This window comes from Pogoniulus pusillus, chromosome 8, assembly GCF_015220805.1.
Source record: "Pogoniulus pusillus isolate bPogPus1 chromosome 8, bPogPus1.pri, whole genome shotgun sequence".
Classification (NCBI taxonomy): Eukaryota; Metazoa; Chordata; class Aves; order Piciformes; family Lybiidae; genus Pogoniulus; species Pogoniulus pusillus.
The window spans coordinates 40,898,651-40,920,519 of NC_087271.1; the positions used below are offsets into that span (position 1 = coordinate 40,898,651).

The following is a 21,869-nucleotide window of genomic DNA, read 5'->3' on the forward strand; positions in this document are numbered from 1 at the left end:
CAGCACTCAAAGAGTGGCCTGAGCAGTGATGAGCACAGGGGCACAAGAACCTCCCTTGTCCTGCTGCCCACACTGCTCCTGAGCCAGCCCAGGATGCCATTGGCTCTGCTGCCCACCTGGGCACTGCTGCCTCATCTTCAGCTCCTCTCTCCCAGCACCCCCAGCTCCCTCTCTGCCAGGCTGCTCTCAGCCACTCTGGCCCCAGCCTGTAGTGCTGCTTGGGGTTGTTGTGGCCAAAGTGTAGAACCCTGCACTTGGCCTTGTTCAATCTCATTCCCTTGGCCTCTGCCCACCCATGCAGCCTGGCCAGGTCCCTCTGCAGGGCTCTCCTGCCCTCCAACAGCTCCACACCTGCTTCTAGCTTGGTGTCATCTGCAAACTCACTGATGCTGGACTCAATCCCCTGGTCCAGATCATCATTAGAGATACTGATCAGGACTGTGCCCAGCACTGATCCCTGGGGCACACGACTAGTGCCAGCTGCCAGCTGGATGTGGCACCATTCACCACCACTCTCTGGGCCCAGCCTTCCAGCCACTTCTTGACCCATACCAGAGTGAATCTGTCCAAGCCAGGAGCTGCTTGTGGCAGATGGTGCCAAAGGCCTTGCTGTAGTCTAGGCAGACTCCATGCACAGCCTGCCCCACATGCACCAGGCAGGAACCTGATCACAAAAGCTCAGGTTAGTCAGGCAGGACCTGCCCTTCCTAAACCCATGCTGGCTGGGCCTGAGCCCTTGGCCATCCTGCAGGTGCTGTGTGATGGCACTCAAGATGACCTGTTCCCTGCCCTTGCCTGGCACTGAGGTCAGGCTGTAGTTTTCTAGTTCCTCCCTCTGGCTCTTCTTATGGATGGCATCACATTGGCAGCTTCAAGTCTTTGGGGACCTCTCCAGTGAGCCAGGACTGTTTATAAATGATGGAGAGTGGCTTGGCCAGCTCAGCTGCCAGCTCTCTCAGCATCCTAGGATGGATCCCATCTGGAGATGCAGAGACAGGGGAGGTATTACAGAGCATTCTCCCATCTCCCAGTGGCATATGCCAACCAAAACCAGGCTGCTCACACCTAAACAGCAACAGTAGGAGGAGGCAACCTCATCAGAGACACAAAATGCATGTCATGCTCAAGGTGCCACCTCCACCACCAAGCCACCCATTCCCCAGGATAGAGAGCACTGATAGGAAAGCAGCTGCTGGATGCTCTTCTCTCCTTAGCAGAGGCGAGGGTGCGAGGTGAGGCTCCTGCCACTAGCAGTTCCCAGGACCCTCTTCCCGGCTGCCTCCCAGCAACACCAAGCCTGGCCAACACCTTGTGGCAATGAACTTTACGTTATTCTGCATGTACACAAAAATAGAGCAGCTCTGTATTTAGAGAGGTTTATGGCCGGTTCCGTGCTGGAGCGGGTACGGAGCGAGGCCGGGCGCCGCGGGCGGTCCGGGCTCCCGAGCAGCCGGCTGCTTCCTTCGGCATTTCCAACATACAAAAGTAAAGGCATTCGTCTCCGTCTGGGTTTCTTAAATAGAGAAGGGGAATGAACGGACAGTATGTACAGAGGGGCAGCGGCAGCGCCGCCGCCCGCCTGGCGCCGCCCGGGTCAGTGGGGCCGGCTGCTGGACTCTGAGGGCTGCCGCTGGCGCGGAGGGGTGTAGCCGTTCAGGTAGCCGTTGCTCTGGCGTTTGCTGAGCCCTCCGTTGAGAATGTCCTGGATGTGCTGCACTATCAGGTTTATGGCCACTGTGAGGAAAGCGGGGAAAGAGACGGGGAAGAGGTCGCATTAGCATCGCTGCAGACAGAGGCGCTGGCTCCCTGGCTCCCAGCCCCGTCTGTCATGTGTAGGGAACTGCAACCTCACAGGGAGAAGAAGCTGCACCGCTGGGACTTCACCCCCAGCGCTCAGCTGAGCCCAGCACTCAAGTATGGTCAGGCTGACTCCAGACCTGGCTGTTCCAGCTGCACACCTGACCTCACAGAAGCACATCTGCCTCTCTGGCCTTGCAGAAGCACATTTCCTTTCGTGTGGGATGAGCCAGGAGTCTGCTGGGAGGCACTGCACATAGAAGGCTCCCCAGGCCTGATCACAGCAGCACAAACTCCCAGTCACTCCAGAAAACAGCAAAAGGGAGAGGCTCACAGAAGCATAGAATGGTTTGGGTTGAAGGGACCTTAAAAGAGCATCTAGTTCCAAACCTCCTGCCACGGGCAGGGACACCTCACACTAGACCAGGTTGTTGCCATGTCCCATCCAACCTGGCCTGGAATACTCCAGGTTTGGAGCCTCCACAGCTTCTCTGGACAGCCTGTTCCCGTGCTTCACCACCCTAATGGGGAAGAATTTATCCCCAGTGTCTCATCTAAATCGAGTTTCTTCCAGTTTGAAGACATTACCCCTTGTCCTGTGATGTCTGAGCACCTGTGCAGTAACAGCACCATCTTGGGTGGCAGTGGCCCAAGTCATCTCGGCAGCAGGTCCTGCTACCTCCTACTTAACTCTGCTGTAATAGCAACAGCCCAGAGATGGCTGTGAGGATGTAATGGCAGGGTCTGGGTCCGCTCACCTTCATTATCTGCTCCCCTGGGAATGATCACATCAGCGTACTTCTTGGTCTGGGAGGAGAGAGAGCACTGCGTTACGGCGAAAGCGCAGAGCCACCAGCCTGGGGCACTGTCCCTGCTTCCTGGAGCATGTCCCTTCCCTCCCCTTGCCAGCCTCCAACCCAATGGGAGGTATGCTGTTGCTGATAATGTTTTGCTCTTATTTGCCTTCTGCTGTGTGTTTTGAGGGTCATGCTTTATGCCTTAACTCCTCTGCCATGAGCTCATGCAGATTCCAGTAAGAGGTACCCTACCAAACAATCACAAGACTCCAGCAGCTGATGCTTCTGGGAAGAATCTCCCCCTGAATCCGGTCAGACTTGCCACAAGAGGAAGAGTTGGCATGCCTGGGCTCTGTGGACATGCAAGGCACAGCCATATGATCTGCCTGGGATGGGAAGATAATTTTCTACCAGCACTGCTTGCCCAAAAGGTTGGATCTGGGACACCAGTCCTGACCAATTTTCACCTGCAGGTGCCACTCTCAGTTTCCTGCTCTGTTTGCACCAGCTTTTGCAGACAATCAGCTTCCTGACAGCTAGGCTCTACCTCCAGCAAACAAGCCTGGCAGCTGAGTGAAGGATGTCATCTAACACCTCGAGGTGCTTCCAGCCATGTCAAAAATCACCAGGACGTGCTGGACCATTTCAGTGCTGGACCACCCGGCCCAGAATTGGATTAGGAGTCGAGTAACAGCAGCCATAGGTGCTGAACCTTCTCCATGCAATTGTTCTGCAGCTGAGCCCACCACCAGGTTGGAAGTGGGACCAGACCACAGCAAAGCTGGTGGGTAGGGATAAAGAAGTTATTTTCTACTCTGTTTGTTTCACATTTCGCTCCTACAGACTCCTCAGCAGAAAGAGGCTGATGCAGCATACACTGCTTTGCAAACCTGTGGATTTACCTTGCTGGGGCCTCGCAAGGAGGGAAGGCACCAAGCTGGACCTGACTGACAGGAAGAGCTTTTCTGACATTGGGCTCTGGTGCCCAGAGCCACAACTAAGACAAAGAAAAGGCTGCTGCTGAGGAGCCAAGGAAGGATCCTGTAGCAAAGAATCAGCCCCTCTGGCAGAGCTGGCCACATAGACCGGCACAGAGATGCTCCTGAGCCTGCAGGAGCAGGTTCAGCGCCTGGCTGTGGTGCTGGCCAGCAGTTCCCAGGCTGCAGAACTGCAATCAGTTCCTCCAGAGTAAGAAGCTCCTCGTGGAACTACCACATCTATTTGAAAAGCCTTGAGAACCAAGGCACAGCCAGGAGAGGCATGCAATGGCTACTCCTGCAAACATCTATTCCACCTGCAAGTTCTGCAGCCAGCAGCACTGCAGGACAGCCCAAAACAGGAGGCAGACACAGTGGACACTGTCTGTGGGGAAGAATCTCCCCTTCCCCAGCTAGATGCAGCTGAAGATCTATCCTCCCAGACTGGCATCTGCTGAGCTGCCTGATGTTGGTTTGTCAGACCCTGCACAGGGAAGGGTTTCTCTTTGCCATATCAACCTTCCAGAAGGGGATGGTGATCCCACCAGAGTGGCAGGGGCTGTATTAATAGTCCCCATCTAACCTTGTCCTGGCAGCACTGACAACCCCACCTTCCCGTTTTTGCCAGTGCCTTCTGGCAGGGAGCAAGGTAGGGCAGGCTGACTGAGCTGTGGGGCACAAAATACTTGCCTGAGGAGCTGGGTGGTGTATGAAGCACTTTTGCTAGTCTCCCATGGGTGTTGCTCCCCTTACTTACTGGCAAACAGAACTCCTCAAAGGCAGGCTTGACAAAGGTGATGTACTGAGACAAGATCTGCTCCAGGTCCCTGCCTCGCTCGCTGATGTCTCGTAGCACTGCGGGGAAGATGTAGGGCACAGCTGGGAGGTGACACAGGAATTGCTCCATCCCCCTTCCCTTCAGCACAGCCCTTGGCCAGCCACCCAAGTGGTTTGTCTGAGGTCTCTATTCCTGGAAGCTGCTGCCCACATGTCCAAGCATACCCTAGCCCAGCTACACACATTTAACCCAACTCCAAGCCTCCCTGGGAGCCAAAGGCTGGCCTCCTTCCCTTCCTGTCCCTGCAAGCCTGTTACAGCTGTAACCAGTGTCACCCCGGTCTTGAGTGCTCCCAGCCTCAGCTGATGCATCCGTCCTGTCAATTTCCCTGCCCTTGGCCTAAGGATGCAGCATCCTCTCCATTATCCCCCTGCAGAGGCTCCCAAAGACCAGCGAAGCAGTGGGGCTCAGCAGAAATGCACCAAGGTGCAGTTCTACTCAGGAAATAAAACCCATCCTCCTACCCAGGGAGGCAGCCAGCTCTGCCAAGCTCCTTGTGCTGTCCCCAGCTGAGTAGGATGGGAAGATCCCGAGGGGCTGAGGAGATCAAGCTCACCAGGAAGCCAGGAGGCAGGAGAGCAAGCTGGCCTCCTGCTTGCTCTGCTCTTTGAGCTTTACACCCTTTTTGGGCCATTGCCATCCCTAGTCTGAAGCCACTTCAGTGTGGGCAAGTGCCCCAGTTCATCAGCTATCCAATCCTCAAGCAGGAGCCAAACCAGCCCAGTGGCTGAGCAGACAGCTCTTGGCTCTCCCCAGGGGGCTGGCTGGCTTCTTCCCAGCGTGCTAGCACCTGGCACTGGGTTCAGAGTGAGCCTTCTCCACGTGCCAAGCACAGCCAAGCCATGGCACTGCCAGCCTGCGTGACCAGCTCAGCAGCCACTGCCCGTGTGCTTTAAGGGCTAGCACAGCACTGTTTTCCCAGTGCTGTTTTGGCATCCTCCCAGTGGCTCTGTTTGCCCTCAGCCAGCAACTACACAGCATGCCCTTTCACAGTCCCACACAGGGGAGGTGATGAAGGGAAGAAAGGGCTGGCAGCAGGACACGTACCAGCTCCCTGCCTGCTCAGGGAATGGCCCAGCCCTGCTCGGGCTGCTCCTTGCCTTCTCCAGAGAGCAGGAGCAAGCCCCAGCTCAAACAACACATTTGAAAAAGGCAAGGGAAGTAAAACAGAGAGACTTTTGTTTCCCAGGCCCCACACCCTGTTTGCTGGCAGCCTTGGGGCAGGGAAGGAGCAGAGAGAGGGTGCATTTACAGCACAGCCAGCCTGGGGCAGTGGGCAGGAGGCCCATGAGCTGCACAGGGCAAGTGTCCAGGCTGCAGGGGTTGGTCCTGACAGGGCAAAGCCCTCCTGCCCACTTCCAGGCAGACCACAGCAGGGCAATCACCCCTTACACAAACACCAGTCAAGCACCCACTGCCTTGTACCTAGTCCCAAAGCAGCAGGTCCCAGCAAACCAGGCTAAGACCACACAACCTACCTGGAGGTATTTCCCTCTATTTGCAAGGCAGGCCAAGGTCCCAGGGATGAATCAGAACCTGTCTAGAGCCAGCAGGCAGTGATCACTCAAATCAGGCCTCACACATGCATGTGACACCTGACTTGGTCTTTGTTTTGTCGCCAAGGCAGTGAGGTACCTCAGCCAAAATCACTTTGCATGGCTCAGGCCATTTGAGGCACCTGACAGACGTTGGCCCTTGTGCTCTGCCAGCAGTGTTTTCTTGTGAGAGGTGCAGAGGTGGGGACAGTGAGCTGCACCTACTGGACCCCAGCACTATGGATGAACTGAGCTGCCAGCTGCAGCTCCTGCTGGTGTGCAGCTGGAAAGCTCACTGCTGCAACTCTTGAGGGCTTCTGGCAAAGCAAGATGGCTCAGGGCCACGTCGCAGTGCAGGAGCTTGACTTTTGCTACAAGCTGCCTCCAGCTACGTTCCAGGGCTGTGACTACAGCCCTCCAGCACCTCCCAGACACACTCTCCTTTTCCAGAAATGCCAGGGAAACATACAGTAAACAGATCGGCTGCTGCAGAGGTCCTGCCAACTGCTGATGGCAAACCAGGAAGGAGACTGCCAAATGGTCAATTCTCTGTCTGGAGGCCAGTGAGTCACCCTAGCTAGCAGAGACCAGCACCTCAACCAGCCCAGCTGCCCCTTCCCAAGGCTTTTGGTGACTGATGGTGGCCAGAAATAGCCCCTGGGCCTGGGCCCAGGTAGCTCAGGACCCTATTAAAAAGCTGCAGCCCAACAAAGGTTTAGCTCTGTTTTGTGGTTTTAGTTCTCGAATACTTTTCAAGCCCTGAGCTCCCAGTTCTGTACCAAGTCTCAAGTGACCAAAGCACACACTCCAGAGTATGAAGGAGGTGCAGACACAATCATGTGACCCTGAAAGTGCATGGGGCAGCACCTGACCTTCAGAGACTTTATCCAGGGCACCGCCAAACTTGTGCTACCCCATGGCTGGGTGCGAACACAAGCTGCTGCACAGCAGAGTGCTTAAGGGATGAGGCTCACACTGCAGGATCTCACAAGTGTCTATCTGTGACCTGCTAAAGCCTCTCCCTTCGGTGACTGTGCTGTCACCTCCCTGGATGAGTCGTGCAAGAACAGTGGGCAGGGTCAAGAAGGATGTGTAAAGAAGAGCTTTTAATCAGCACTGATGACATCCCAGCAGCAGAGGAGGCTGTGTAGCCGTCTGGCAGCAGGAAGACAGGCAAGACCAGTTCCACTGCAGGGTGGAACAGTTCTGTGCACACAAGCAGTCCCAGGCTGACGCACTGAGACGCGCTCCTGACATCACAGCACAGAGATCCGGACAGGACTGCTCCTCTAAGTCATCTTCTGGATCCCTATATACCCTGTCGAGGCTGTTGGAGCTAAGCAGGGGGAGGATAATTCAGAGAGAACTACATTCTGCTCCCAGAGTCCTGAGATGCTTTCCTAGTCATCCAAGAGACCAGTGCTGTATCACTGATCCCACTTCTAAAGGCTGTTCTGAAACGAACAGCCTCTCAAGCCTTGGAGACCCTACAGAGTTGGAGTCTCTCTTACAACCCACAGCCAAGGGATGGCTGGCAACCCACAGCCAAGGCAGCTGGACACCAGGATTACTAGGCAGGGGTACTCTGCTTTCTAGGGCTATGCCCCAAAGCCATCCCTTCAGCGTCAAAGAGGCTGCATGCTGTGCTGGTTGTGTTTGCACAGACCTAGATGTACAACCAGACTGCCTATCTGCATCAGCACTGATGGATGCCCTCACACCCAAGTGCTATCCTCAGCCCTGAGCAGAGCCATCAGACAGCACCTTCCGGTTAACTCTCAAGATGGTTTTGCCCTGCTCGTTGCACCCTTCTCTGCTGGTACCAGCTGACCAGCAGTAGCTGCCATTCAGCTGACGGCACAGGGCTGCTGCCTCAGAGCCACGTGAGGACACAGCAAGCTCAGTAGTCACACTGCTGCGTGCATCAAAGGAGGAATCCCAGACAAGGCAGCAAAATCCCCCTGGAATCCTAAGAGACACAGAGCAAGGTGCTCTCCACTGCCATGAGCTGCCCTGTGTGACATTCTGCACTGGGGAGGAAACGTTCCCTGTCTCTGCTAGCAGCAGCACAGCTTTGTGCCAGCCCCAGCTCTGCTCTGGTCACTGTCACCTGCCCCTGTGACCAGCCCAGATTAACTGAGTGACATTTCTGTCACTCACCTCTGCGGGACAGCCGCGTGTCTGCATCCGTGTCCACGAAGAGCTTCATGCGGAAGAGGTCCCGCACCTCCTGGCTGTAGAAGGCCAGGATGCCTTCAAAGAGCACCACGTCAGCAGGGTACACAGTCACCGTCTCCTCTTTCCTAGCAGAGGAAAGCAGAGTCAAAACATGCTACTGGTGGGAAACAAGCCAAGAGAGGAGGTGTTGGGGAACAGCACTGCTCCTAGGCACTGCTCCCACCCTGGGACATCCCTGGGGCACCAGAAAGGTGACCAAGAAGAGGGCAGACCTACCCCGCTCTGGTGAAGGGAATCCATGGCATATGTACACTTCCTGGAAGGACAAATGGCAGAGCAGGCAGCAGAGCAGCCCTCCTCCCCACGCCTCAACCAGCTGCTGCTTGCAAGTGTCCTATGTGCCAAGCTGTAAAGCCCAGAAAGCCTACGCATGGGGCTTGACCCCTGTGAGCCTGCAAGGGCCAGCCCTGCTTGCCTAGGAGCCAGGTGGCACCCCTCTGGCACCGCGGTGCGTTTGCAGGAAGTGGAGCAGGGTCACTCCACCCACGACCAACACAGGCATGCAAAACCAGGCTGAACACATGCAATCTAAGAGTTAGAGCAGCAGGGACTGTTGTCCTCCTCCTTTCCTAGCAGTTCCAGGGTGTTTACGCTTGTTAAAGCTGCAGACACAGAGTTTATGGGAAGGGGAAGCGTGGGTGAGGGAAGAAATGGGGACCACAACTCCCTCTCCACTCTTGACGCCTCTATGCTGCTGGACGCCACTGCTTGGCTGTGCAGCTTTCCAGAGCCTCAGCCTGCCTCTATCTGCCCTGGATCCTCTAAGGCAAGGGGTCTGGAGCAGTCAGGATGGAAACTGTCAGTTGGCAAGTTATGTGCCCAAGAGCGGGCACAGGCGGAGGGGCAGGCGGTCTGGGCTGGCAGGACAGCAGCGCAGGGCAGTAGGGGGCACAGCAGGAGTGGCTGTTAGACCTGGAGTGGGAGACAAAGTCATAGACAGGAATCTGGACCGTCTTCCCTTCCGTGATCTCTCTGAGCGTTTTGACGATCAGCTCGTTGTCAAAGGCATCTGAGGAGAGAGCAAATGTCACCTGCGGCAGCCCCGCAGCCCCTCCTGCCCACCAGGCACGGCGCCGAGCCCAGCCGGGGTGCTGGCAGCCTGCACTGGCAACAGGCTGCTGCGCAGAGCTGCGAGCAGACCCCTGCGCATCGCCACGGCTGTAGCAAGGACCAGATCCCCCAGGGCTCCCAGGGCTCTGCTGCTTCGCAGCAGTCTGGGATCTGGCCCCCAGAGATCAATGCAGCCATGGTAGCACTGACAGCCCAAACTTGGGAAGGCCTCTCCACCAGGGCTCTATCCCTCAGGGAGACTGGAGCAGTGCTTCGGCCTCAAGTTGCTGAACAGACAGGGCTCTGTTTGCTCAGTGCCTGCTGCCTCTAGCCACTGCCCTCATGAGGACAAAGTGACAGTGGTTCTGGAATTTCCCCACCCAGCCTGGAGATAGTTCAAAGAGTCCCTGCTGTAGTAACAGGGCAAGGCCTCCTCAGTGGAGGCATTTGCAGAGCAGCTGCATAAGACGGTTACCTCCTTGGAGGAGGGACACAGAGTTGCTGGCTCCAGGGCACTGTCAGGTCAGATCTACCTGGTCCCAACCCAGTGATAGGTTTTCAAACTGGAGGATGGGCTTATTGGAAAAAAAGGAATGTCTTAAGGAGTTTGAAGGTTCACAGCCTGCCCTTTTTCATCCCAAATCTTCCATCCTAGAGGCAGTTTCTTTCCCAGGATAGACAGAGGTTGTACTGTGGGGCACACAAGTGGCCACCAGCCACCTTGTCAGAGGTGTGACCACAGGAGCTTAACTAAGCCACCCGCTCCTGCCCCATGTAGGTCCTGAGTCCCAGTGTCCATGCAAGGCTCTTTGCTGCTGGAGTGAGGGGTCCTGCTCTTGCCCCCCACCACATGGCAGAATCCCAGTGCTGTTCTCCATTCACCTGGGTGGTCAAAATTGAACTGGCCTTTGAGTGCTTTGGACTTCTGCTCTGAGGTGAGGACCCGGTAGAAGCTGTCTTGGCTCACAATCACCACCTGCTTCTGGCGGTAGTCCACCTCATTCTGGCCCAGCAGCTGGACGATCTTGGAGCATACTGAAGACTGGGAAAGGAAAAGCAAAAGAAGAAAGTCACTGGCTAAGAGCATTTGAGCTATGCAAGGAGATGGTCCCCAGGTAACAGCCATTCCTGGAGCACTGCTTGCTGGACCTCCAGCCACGAGTTTGTCGTCTCCTCAAAAGCACAACCCAGAGCCACTAAGGGAAAAGTGTTCCAGAGGCATCACCACGGGGCCCTTCAGTGTGAAAGCAGCACCAAAGTTGCTTCTTGTATCACTCTCCTCTCTCTCTATGTTCTGCCCCCAATTCCTGTTCCAGGCACAAATGGCAGCAGGAAATTAGTTGTTTGCTGCCTAGGTTCAGCTGCACCTCTGGGTTACCTGCAGCCAGATCCAGCTTGCCCAGCAGTTCCCCAGGGAAGAGAGCTGCATGTGACACTATGGCTGAGCCTCCTCCGTGGGAGGCAGCTTCAGTGCCTTGGTTCCCCCAGCCCTGGTCTAGCACAGAAATCCCACCACAGCACAGGCTGGGAGAGAAAATCCTCAGAGAAGGACAGACAGATTGTTTTCACACCCTCAACAAAGCCCAGGATGAAAAGATACCAGGAAGAGGCCTCTGGGACTGTATCAGAGACCTCTGCTCACAGCTGTGAGCATATCCTGGCGCCTCTTGGCACAGGGAGGCTAAGGGCACCGTGGAGCCAGTGTCTGAAGAGCCACGTGGCACTGACTGCTGGTGCGAGATCCCCATGAGCACTGCTGGCACAGGGACCCACACCGTGCACACCACATAGAGCAGGCTGGGTGCCAGAGGCTGGCATCCACTCTCTGCTGGCACTGCAGCAGGCACTGCAGCAGGCACTGCCTGGATGGCCGAGGGTCACACCAGACCTCACCACTGCGACATAGAATCATAGAATCAACCAGGCTGGAAGAGAGCTCCAAGCTCAGACAGCCCAACCTAGCACCCAGCCCTGGCCAATCAACCAGACCATGGCACTAAGTGCCCCAGCCAGGCTTGGCTTCAACACCTCCAGGGACAGCAACTCCACCACCTCCCTGGGCAGCCCATTCCAATGCCAATCACTCTCTCTGCCAACAACTTCCTCCTAACATCCAGCCTAGACTTCCCCCGACACAACTTCAGACTGTGTCCCCTTGTTCTGTTGCTGGTTGTCTGGGAGAAGAGACCAATCCCACCTGGCTACAGCCTCCCTTCATCAGAGCACAGCTTGGGGGACAAATCCCAAAGCCTGCTTCTTTTCCCCTTAGTCATACAAGTCCTTGGCCACTGTGCAGCTCAGCAGTGCTAACTGCATCACTAACTGGCAGCCCACATGCCTGCCCCAGCCAGCAAGAGCCAAGGTCAGGCTGGTGGAGCAGTGCTCTGCTGCCCTGCCCATCAGCCCCATGGCTCCGGGAGAAGCAGGTGCTCCTGGTGCCAAGCTGACCTGCTACAACTACACTTGCAGCAGATGCCAAGATAAGCCACTCCTGGGCTTGGTTACCACGAGTACTCTCCCCACTGAGTGCTCTTGCTTTGCAAAGGGAGGTTTGCTTGCCCCAGCCTGTCTCCCTCAGCCTGCCCGTGGCTCTTTCCATGATCCCATCTCCTGGCTGGCTCCACCATCTGCTCCATACCTGGCTGGCAACCTCCAGATGTGGAGCTGAAGGAAGCAGTGGTGAGAGGGAACAGGGAGGAGGAATGCATGCCTGGCAGAGGCGATCACGCCAGCAGGCAGAGGGCAAGTCTGTTTGCCTGAGAAGCTGGAAGATTTGACGGCATTCCCACTCCCAGAGACTGTCTCTCTCCCTCCAGGCCAGGCTGACCTGACTTGGCTGTGACCGCTGCGCTGTGAGTCAGCCCCAGCCCGGTTGGGGAGCCTCTGCACACAGCCCTGCCGCAGAGTGAACTGGCTCGGGCTGCCCGACAGCACTCCTTGTGGCCCTGGGCACAAGTTCAGGGTGGGGGTCAGAGATGGGTTCTCTCTGAGCATCCCTCCTCCTCCCGCCTCTCACAGCTGGCGTGTTGTTGGGGCAGCCCCTGCCCTCCAGCAAGCTGCTATCACCTAGAACAAAGCACCGCCAGTCAGTGCCGATCACTCGCCCTTCAGCTGGAGCAGACACAAAGCCGGAGCCTGTTCTCTGTTTCCTCTGCTTTCCCACTCCCCACAAGCTTCTCAGCCCTACTGCTTTTCCAGCTCTCTCCCATAGGTTTCACAAAACCAGGGTGTGCACAGTGCCTCTCCTCCACTTTCCCTCCCCACTCTCTCTCCTGGACGCTGCCACCGTGCCCTGCTGCCCAGGCAGCGAGGAGGCACAGCGCAGCAGGGCTCAGGCTTGGCCACAGCTGCCAAGGACATCAAACTTCCCAGGACCTTTGCAACTAGGAATAAAGCACCTTCCAGTACTGTCACCCACACCCCCAGCCTGTAGATCAGCAGCCTCCACACGGATCTGCACCAGAAACTGCTCCTCCCAGCCCACGGGAGGCAGCAGGGCTCCTTTCCATCAGTGAAAGCAACATGCTAGCTGCACCCTTTGTAATGGAACCAAGAATGGCTCCTGAGGGGCATCCCCTGATGCCAGCATGAATGCCTCCCACAGCTGGAGAAGCAGTTTTTCCCCTTGGTTGGTAAACATTCCCTACATCAAGGAGGAAGAAAAATCAGAAACACAGAGGTTATAAATTCCCCTACGCAGTGGGAACTGCAAGTTCCAGCCTCAGGAAGTGTCCCTTCGCATGAATGATGCCTGTCCCCCACTTCAGCCCCCCTCTCCCAGACCAGCACTGCATTCATACGTGTGACCGATGTTCATCAGAAGTGTGACAAAGCCACTGCTAACTGGAGATGTCAGCAGTCAGGTTCTGGGGAGCCCTGCAGGTGCCCAGAAAGACCAAGACCAAAGTATGACTTTTAAGTATGAAACTGAGGCGCAACCAGCCTGGATGGACAGTAACCCAGGGGACATGTGGTGCTGACACATGCACTCAGCACCCACTTGAAGGAACAGCCTGGGCTCAGATTCCTTTCTTTGCCAATTCCTAGGAGCCCCTCCAAGTCCTTTGAGAAGGACTTGAAGAGGCAAAGAGGGTGGCAGGGAAGGTGGCATGATGAATCTCAGTGCATAAACCCTGAGATCTGAGCCCCATCCCTAGGTGACACATCCCAGCTGCACGAAGAGGCTCCTTGCCTCCGCTCAGCCCTTCCCCAGATTTACACTGTCCATGCACACCTCACCTTGACCCAAAGTGAACACTGATGGCAATTCAGCCACAGCACACTCCAGCAGCAGGATCTTTTCTCAAGCAAAAGCCTTTCTCTCCTCCAGAGACTGGTTAAAACTAAATATAGACAGGACACAGCAACCTGAGCCTCCATGGTTACCAAGCAGACCTTTCCCACGTTAACCACCTGAAACCAATGCAGGACTTTCCAAGCCCTTGCCCCTCTGACATCGTTCATGACTTTCTACACGAGGCAGCAAGAGGAACTCAGCTCCAGGCTTGAGCAAAGTGGTTGCAGCCTATTGAATTGCACTCCCCCAGACTTTACACTGCAGCTGCTCCCTGGGAAAGCTCTGCAAACCAACCCACAACCACATGCAGACCGTTGAGGAAGCTATCTGCACATCACTGAGCAAGAAGCAAGCTCAGAGATGCTATTCCTAAACAGAAGCAGCTGCAGCTTCCCTTGTAGGACTCCTCCTCTGAACCAAGCACACAAGTAACCACTTTTTAAGGAGAAAAAAACACAGCTTTATTCTGCTGGAAGAAGATGCTGCAGAGGGCACCTGGCAAGAACTCCTGCCTATTTTCCTGCGTGGAGAGAGGTGGTGCAAAGGGGAAGAAACTCAACAGACTGGTGTTTGGAGCCTTGGATTTAAAAGTGTTAATTACATTACATATTTAATTCACATTCACTCATGGCCTAGAGACAGCTGCTCAGATATTCTTCAGGAATTTAGTAATTCCCCAATATTATTATGCAGTTTATCACACAGTCCTTCTTGGGCAGCTCTGATCAGGCTGTGAGTTAGAACTTCAGATGAGTATTAGAGAGAAAGCTGAAGAACAGTGCTACAGTCTGTGAGTTAGAACTTCAGATGAGTATTAGAGAGAAAGCTGAAGAACAGTGCTACAGTCTGTGAGTCAGAACTTCAGATGAGTATTAGAGAGAAAGCTGAAGAACAGTCTGAAGGTATCAGGCAGGACACACCTGATGTTTTCAGCCTCATGTTTGCTGCAGCAGAGAGGGGCAGTTATGAGCACTTCTGCCTCGGCCAATTAAGTCCTGTCTTGGGCTAAGAGCAATATATAAACCTTGTTGGATATGCTAAAAGCCACTGACTCAAGAGCAGGCCATCCCTTCAGTTCAGTGAGACATCCCAGTGGAGCATGGCACTGCAGAGGGATGTCTCCACTGAACTGCTTGCTTGGCTCCCTACAGAACAGCAGGGAGGACCTCCCATCTTTCCAAGGTCTAGACTAGATACCAAGCAGGAGTGGCATACTCCAGCTCTAAAGAGACACTGAAGCTGCCAGTCACCTCAGAAGCAGATAAAGGAACTAGGGCTGTGCCAAGAGCAAGACTTAGCAGGAGGCACCTGTTGGACTCCAGTGTGGAAGGAAGAGGCACCGACTCCTCCTATCATTGCAGGCTGCTCGTCCTGAGCCAAGTGCTCACCATGAGGAAAGTCCTCAGCAGATCGATGCCCTTGGCCCACAACAAATGCTACAGGCAGCAGCAAGGACAGACTCAAACAGCCCTGCCCCTGCTCGCACCAGAGAGAAGTCCAGAGGTTATGTCTAGGAGCACCACTAACACTAACCCTTTCTGTAGGATCTGGATGGGAGTAGGCTTGGCAGGGGTTGTCTATGGCTCTGCATGTGCGGGAACCTCATTGGGGTGTCCCTGTCACATGCTTGTGGATGAAGCAATCTCTTTTGGGATCTGGCTGGATTTTCTCTAAACTTACACCATCAGGGCCCACTGGGATTGCTTGCTGCACTCCTCTGATGTCCCCTATAACGTGGTTCCCTTTTCAGGCATCACAGAGTACTTCTACTCTGCTGGGTTCCTGAAATCAGGAGCTTTGGCAATGCTGCTCTTCTCTCCAGCTTATCTCCTCCAGCACACTGGTTATGGATTTTGGTCTCTTCTTGTAAGGTTAATTATGGAGTATCAGGAAGGTGGACAAGGGTGGACTAGGGTGACACAGAACAGACATCAAATTGGGAAGGGCCCCAAAACATCTATTAAGTATCTGCCTGTGACTGCTGAGAGCTCATTCATGACCCATGCAATCCTTTCCAGTCCTAACAGAGCACATTCATGTGGCAGCACTGGGACTGTAAACTTGCTGTTCTCATACCAAAAGCCCAGGCCTCTGCCCAGAGCTCTCCTAGGCAGGTTCACCATTCCTGCCTTTCCCTGGCCAACCAGTCCAGCACTGGGATAGCCAAGTTTCTGTTCACTCACCCCGGAACGTGGAGCCTGTCATCAGCAGTCCTGAGCTGCAGCACAAACAGGCACACACAAACAGCCAGAAGCTGAGCACAGATTACGTGTGGGGAGGAAAACAAGCACCCTAACACAATCCCTCTCAATCCACTGGGTTTAGACCCAGGGCATTTCTCTTGTGCCCCTGCTGCAGACTCCATAGCCTGGAGCTGGCTGAGCCCACAGTATTATGGTAAGCAGGCTCCATAACGCACTTGCACAGAGTCAATCAGAACAGGAAAGGGCTGACCCATCAAAATGTCCTGCACATCACTGATCGGGGCTGGCACACAACAGTGCTCTACTAGAAAGTTTGATGAGTCTCTAGCACACGTTGCCACCAGTGTTTAGCAAGTCAGACCTTGTGATTCAGGGCTTCTGCCAGCCACAGAGCGAGTGGCACCAGGAAATGGTGCGGAACCAACACCAGACTGCCACAATCTTTGCTACTCCTCTCCTGTGGTTCCCTCCTGGGTCACTGCAGGGTCTTCCATGGGCTTCTCTGCCTGATATCCAGGTAGTGACATGGTGGTTGTGACCTGCAGGGGTGGGTCTTAGCCTTTGCTAGTGTAGGAGACCGAGCTCCATGTAGGCTGAGCCCCATGGAGAGGGAACTGCTTTATGTGGAGACATGTTGTAGCTGGGGCCACTGCTTCCTTGGGGACCAACATGCTGGCTGTCCCACTCTAACTGGGTTGACACCAGTCTTCTCCAGCCTCCTAGAGAACTTTCCTAGGCAACCAGCTCGGCCTCAGATGGTGTTTTTTGTGTTTAAAGCAAATGCACCAAATGGATTAACATTGAAGACTGCACCTAGCTAGACACACACTGCAATTTCAGCGCTCTACACTCTGGAAGCTCCCAAGCTGCTTGTTCAAACAGGGATTTCCTACTTTATGTGCCACCTCAAGATCCAAATGATGCAGCCGCGGGGCCACGTTGGCACCCAGGTTCAGACCTCACTAGTTTGAGGGCCAGACAGCCAACTAAAATGTTCAGCCCTTTGTAAATCTGTCTTGTGTTACAAGCTCCTGATGGAAGGTGGCAATCAGTCCAAGTTGGAAGAGCTCTTCCCACCCCTGCAGCCACTCCAGCACCAGATGCTTCCACTGCTCTTGGGAGTGAGCCACTGAGTGCTGCCAGCAGAGCTGCAAGGTCCCAGGAGCTAAGTTGAAGCAAGGGCATGTGAAGAGCCTAAGAAGGTATTCCAACACTTTCCAGCTCATCTCAGTAGTTGGTTTGCTGAATATTCCTGCAGCCTGGCTGCCTGCCTTGCATGCTGCAGTCCTTGGTAGTCTTCTTGTGGGAGGAAGGGAAGAAGCTGTTAGCACAAAGATCATGGGTATAAGAACACAAGAATTTCAGCAAAGCACTTGAAAGCATAAAGGATGAAAGAAAATGGTACAAGCAGTTTTGGGAATCCCTCTGAGGGAGTGAGGCAGTTGCAGTCCTCTCCCAGCTTTGGTACACGATGGGGTCTTAATGCCATGTCATCGGCACAGTGGGAGGCTGCAGCAGGCTTTGCCCAGGATGCACAGTGCTTGGATTTCAGGGGACAGTAGGAGACATGCTGCCTCCTAGCAAGCTTTTGTGATGACCCTGTCCCAGCTGGGCTGGTAAGAAACAGCCACCATGCAGCTGGCACTGCCCTCAACAGCAGCTGCAGCATCATTGCCTGCCAAGGACCTCTGCAGCTCCCTAGCTGTACTCCCAGCACAGTCCAGACTTTGAAGAGCCAAACCAGAAAAGCGCTTGGGTTTCTACCTCCTCTTTGAGCACTGAAAGTTGCTCCAGCCTCTTTTGCTCTAGGGAGCAAACTAGGGAACAACACTTAGCCCTTGAATTTGACTTCTGACCACTCTCCCTGTAAGGAACACCAGCCAAACACTCCCCAGTGCTCTTCGGGAAGGCTGGCTGCTTTGGATGGCAGCTTTCCCAAGGCACCACACAACACAACAAGTTGTGGCAAGCTACAGACAGAATCCCTTCCTTCCATAGCCTGACTGTGCTGGGTACATCAAGAAGAATGGGGTGGGGAGGGTGGGCAGGCAACTATGGAGCCTCTTTTCCCATCTTAGACTCAAAAGCAGCAGTGGGAGGAGCTGGGGGGCCTTGGAAAGCAAATGCCCTCCGTTATCTCCAAGCTGTGTCCTGCCAAAGGGGCGTGTTACGACAATAACCCTCAGTTGGTGTGAAGGCCAATTGGATGGATTTGCCACTTTCCCAGTGGGAAAGGTGCCTGCCTCACCTTCCCTCTAGAAACATTGTGTTTTCACCCAGCGCCAGCACAGCAGCCTCTGGGCTGGACTTCAGCATCACCTGGCACGGGGCACAGATGATCTTCACTGATCAGATGGAGAACAGCCCCTGCCTTGCAGCTGCATCAACTGGGAATTTGAGGGTCTGTGTGCACAAGTCTTAGGACCTTTCATCCTCTAACTTCTTGAGTTTTTCCTTTCCTTTTATTTTTTTTGCCAGCATGTTCCTTGCAGACTTTTCCCACAAACTTTGTACTGATCTGCAGGATTCCCTTCACCAGGCAGCAGTGCACAAAGGCTTTTAGCAGCCAGCAATCACTAGGGGGGGGGAAATCAAAGCTGAGAGACAGGAAAAGTCAGCTCGTACATCTCCCTCGCTAGAAAGAACCATTTCCTTATTTTTTTTTCCCAAGGCAGCCTGCTGTTCCTTGAGCATTCTCCCTTTGAAGTCGAGACCAACTGTGGCGCAGTGCACTGTAATCGCTTTTACCTTGTGGGCCAGCGACACCGCGTCCAGAGACGTAACAGTTCAGCAGCGCCAGACGCGATGTTACTGGGACAGCTAGAGAGAGGCAGGCCCACGCACCAGGGAGCAGAAAAACCCAGTGTGTTTGAGTCACCAGCAGCTCTACTGCAGGAACAATCCAGCTTCGGTTCCCAGTGGAGGAGACTGTATTCTCTCTCACCATCCCTCCCCTGTTGTATCTGGATTTTTCCCCCTTGCAGTAGCAACAGCAGTCCAAGAATCAATAGGGCATTTGGAGACATACTTGGAACAGTTCTGGTCTGAGGCACAGCAGTTGGGTTATGCCATCCTTCAAGAGCGAAAAGGGCCCCTCTCCAAAAAAGAACCAACCCAGATACAAGGCTGTATCTTCTTCCTGTCACAGTCCACATCCAGTTCCCTTTGCAAGAAATATTTAAATGCCATTCCTACTTCCAGATCTATTCATGCCCTCTTCAAAATGCAGGTAGAATGTCTGTGCTGCCTTGCAAAGGAGGGCTGCTGAGCTGTGGATTTGATTTACTGCTCTTAAATAAGATACGGGGGGAAAAAAAAGTTGGTTTTTTTTGTCGTATGAGGATAGGAAAGAACCTAGCACCGGTTAAGTAAATAAAGCAAACCCCGCTGCATGAACAGCTGAAGAGGAACGCCGTGCCGCCGCTGGAGCTGCCCTGCGCTGCAGTTTGGGTGTAGCAACCCTCCGAAGAAAACCCGCATTAACCCCGGGGCCGGGGCTGCTGCCCCCAGCCCCGCCGCTGCCAAGGGCCATCCCCCGCCGGGCGCAGCACAGAGGTCGTTGTGCCGCTGTGAGTCAGCATTTACTGCGGGTTCTCCGCTCCTGGCACCCCAAAGTTGGCCAGAAAAGGGCACCCCTCACCTCCACCCTAACTGCACGCTCGCCGCCGTTTAAAAAGCCATTAAATAACCGCATCGCGCCCAAAGGGGACATTGCGAGAGAGTGGCGGGGGACACACCGCTCGATAAAGCCACGGGAGGGAGGAATTTGTGGAGGCAAAAAAGGTAGCGTGGATGATCGGCTCCCACGCCCCGCAAAGAGCACAGCCCCGGTCGCTGTCCTCCGGCACCTCTCCAGCTCGGCGAAGCGGAGGGGTGCAGGGTCCCGGTAAAGGAAGGAGGGGTAAAAGCTGCACCCATCCCACACAGCCCTCCACGTGCCCCCGAGTCTCCGGGCAGAGGCCCCGGCGGCCACTCTCTCTCCATCGACTCGTCCTTCCCCGGGCCGCAGAGTGCACCGGCCGGGGCAGCGAGGAAGCGATCCCGCCTAGCCCCGCCGCTGCATCCCCCGGCTCGCTTCGGTTCAGTTCGGTAAGGCACGGCTCGGCCCGGCTCGGCCCGGCTCTGCACGGCTCGGCTCGGCCCGGCCCGGCGGGGCAGTGCACGTGGCGTGGCGGCCGCTCGGCCCCGCCGGCTGCCATGTGGCCGCCACCCCCCGCTCCGTCCTCACCCAACCCCAACGGGGCTCTCCCTGCTACCGGGCCCCCCGCACCTTGCCGCTCGCCGTGCCGCCGCTGACCCCGATGAGGAAGGGCTCGCCGCCGCTGGGCTGCCCGTGCTCCTCCAGGCGCTGCTCGCTATCCCCCGCCATCCTACTCCTCCTCCCCTGCTCGCAGCAGCCGCAGCAGCAGCAGCGCCGCCGCCTCCTCCGCCTTCGCTCGCCGTGCGGGGCTGGATTTATCTGATGAGTCAAGGGCCTTTCTCCCCTCCTAGTTCACATCCCCGGCGCTGCGGCTCTCTGCCAGGTGCCTGCTGCAGCTGCACATGCTCCGGCCCAACCTGGCACGGCACTGCACGGCACGGCGGCCACATGCGCCCGCACCTCGCCGCCTGCCCTTCCCCCGCCTCCCAGCTTCTGGGGACAAAGGCGATGCGGCCGCTTGCTGCAGCGGCACTCGCGCCCTCCTCCCTCCGGCTTGGCTGGCCCGCATCAATCCCGCCGACCGCTCGCCAAGAACCTTCAGTAAGCGCTGGCACTACACGAAGGTGATCTCCCCAAAAGGACCCCCACTACACGTCCCCCACCCGAGCCCTGGTCCTGTGAGCACTTAGGAATCACAGACTGGTTTGCGTTGGAAAGGACCTTTAGAGGTCATGTAGGCACGATGCAGGGACATCTCCAACTACACCAGGTTACTCAGAGCCCTGTCCAACCTGATCTGGAACGTTTACAGGGATGGGGCGTGTACCACCTCTCTGGACAACCTGGGCCAGTGTCTCACCACCCTCCTATTCAATCTGAATCTCCCTCTTTTAGCTTAAACTCATCATCCCTTTTTCTGTCATAACAGGCTCTACTAGAAACTCTATCCTCAGTACTGCAAGGCCACAATAAGGTCTCCCTAGAGCCTCCTCCAGGCTGAACTGCCCCAACTCTTAGCCTTTCTTTGCAGGAGAGGTGTTCCAGCCCTCTGATGGTTCTTGTGACCATCACTAGTGAGACAAAACCAGAAATAAAAACGATGCTTACATCTGTGGCAAATGGGACCCATGAGCACTCTGGAGGCCAGGACTCAAAATGGAAAAAGACTTGGCAAAATGCAGGGTGAAAGTCCATGGGGGTAGGTGCCAGTTACCATACTTGGTTGGGGTAATTGCCCGTGAAAATACAAGTTGGGAACCTGCTGGCCAGCCAGCCCTGGTACAGCTAAAGATCCAGCAGCAGAGTGAATCAGAGAACTGAGGCTCTGCTGCCCTGAAAAAAACAAACACCCCACTGGGATTCCCAAATGTAGGCAGGATGTGGTAGGCAAGCACCCGCTGGGTACCAGCCCCACCAGGTACCTTGTTGCAAGGAAAGTGAGGCCCGATAAAGAGACTCAGGTCTGGAGAACAGCCTGGGATCTGGCTGTGTAGAGGGGTTCCAGAATCCTGTGGGATTAGCCTGGGGAAAAGATGGGACACATGAGGGCCATTTCCAAATACACAAACAGCTGTTGCAAACCAGCAGGACAAGTGAAGTGTTCTCCCCCTCTACTCTGCTCTCCTGAGATCCCACCAGGAGTCCTGCGTCCAGTCCTGGTGCTCACAGCACAAGGACATCCAGCTGTTGGGGCAGGAATGGAGGAGGGCTACAAATGATGGGGACAGGCTGAGTTGGGGCTGTCAGCCCGGAGAAGGCTCCAGAGGGACCTTCTTGCTGCCTTCCAGTACCTGAAGGGGGCCTACAAGAAAGCTGGGGAGGGACTTCTGACAAGAGCTCGTAGCAGTGGGTTGAGAGAGAATGGACTGAAGCTTGAGGAGAGCAGATTCAGACTGGATATTAGGAAGAAATTCTTTACAGTGAGAGTGGTGAGACAACTGGAACAGGCTGTCCAGGAGGTGTTGGAGGTGTTCAAGGCCAGGCTGGATGAGGCCT

At 55.3% G+C, this 21,869-nt stretch overlaps 1 protein-coding gene across 2 annotated transcripts; it reads right to left on the reverse strand.

Moving 5' to 3' along the window:
- Positions 1 to 1,309: 1,309 nt before the first annotated feature.
- UCK2 (uridine-cytidine kinase 2) lies at positions 1,310 to 20,328 on the reverse strand. Of its 2 annotated transcripts, none has more exons than XM_064148226.1 (7): positions 20,004 to 20,328; positions 10,139 to 10,274; positions 9,095 to 9,191; positions 8,105 to 8,247; positions 4,329 to 4,426; positions 2,556 to 2,604; positions 1,310 to 1,734 (listed from the first exon to the last, which is right to left on the reverse strand). In XM_064148226.1, the coding sequence occupies exons 1-7, from the start codon at positions 20,100 to 20,102 to the stop codon at positions 1,595 to 1,597; spliced, it is 762 nt and encodes a 253-aa protein (XP_064004296.1). In that variant the 5' UTR covers positions 20,103 to 20,328; the 3' UTR covers positions 1,310 to 1,594. The 2 variants fall into 2 exon arrangements, with proteins under 2 accessions (XP_064004296.1, XP_064004295.1); XM_064148225.1 differs by having other exon boundaries at positions 10,115 to 10,274; positions 20,004 to 20,326.
- Positions 20,329 to 21,869: the final 1,541 nt, after the last annotated feature.

Excerpts from the sequence above, each read along its gene's own strand:
- UCK2 (XM_064148225.1), bottom strand. The coding sequence starts at position 20,102 with ATGGCGGGGGATAGCGAGCAGCGCCTGGAGGAGCACGGGCAGCCCAGC. Across the intron at positions 9,192-10,114 it reads GTTCAATTTTGACCACCCAG|ATGCCTTTGACAACGAGCTG; the intron begins GTGAATGGAGAA and ends CTCTCTCCTCAG. Across the intron at positions 4,427-8,104 it reads CACGCGGCTGTCCCGCAGAG|TGCTACGAGACATCAGCGAG; the intron begins GTGAGTGACAGA and ends TCTTCCCCGCAG.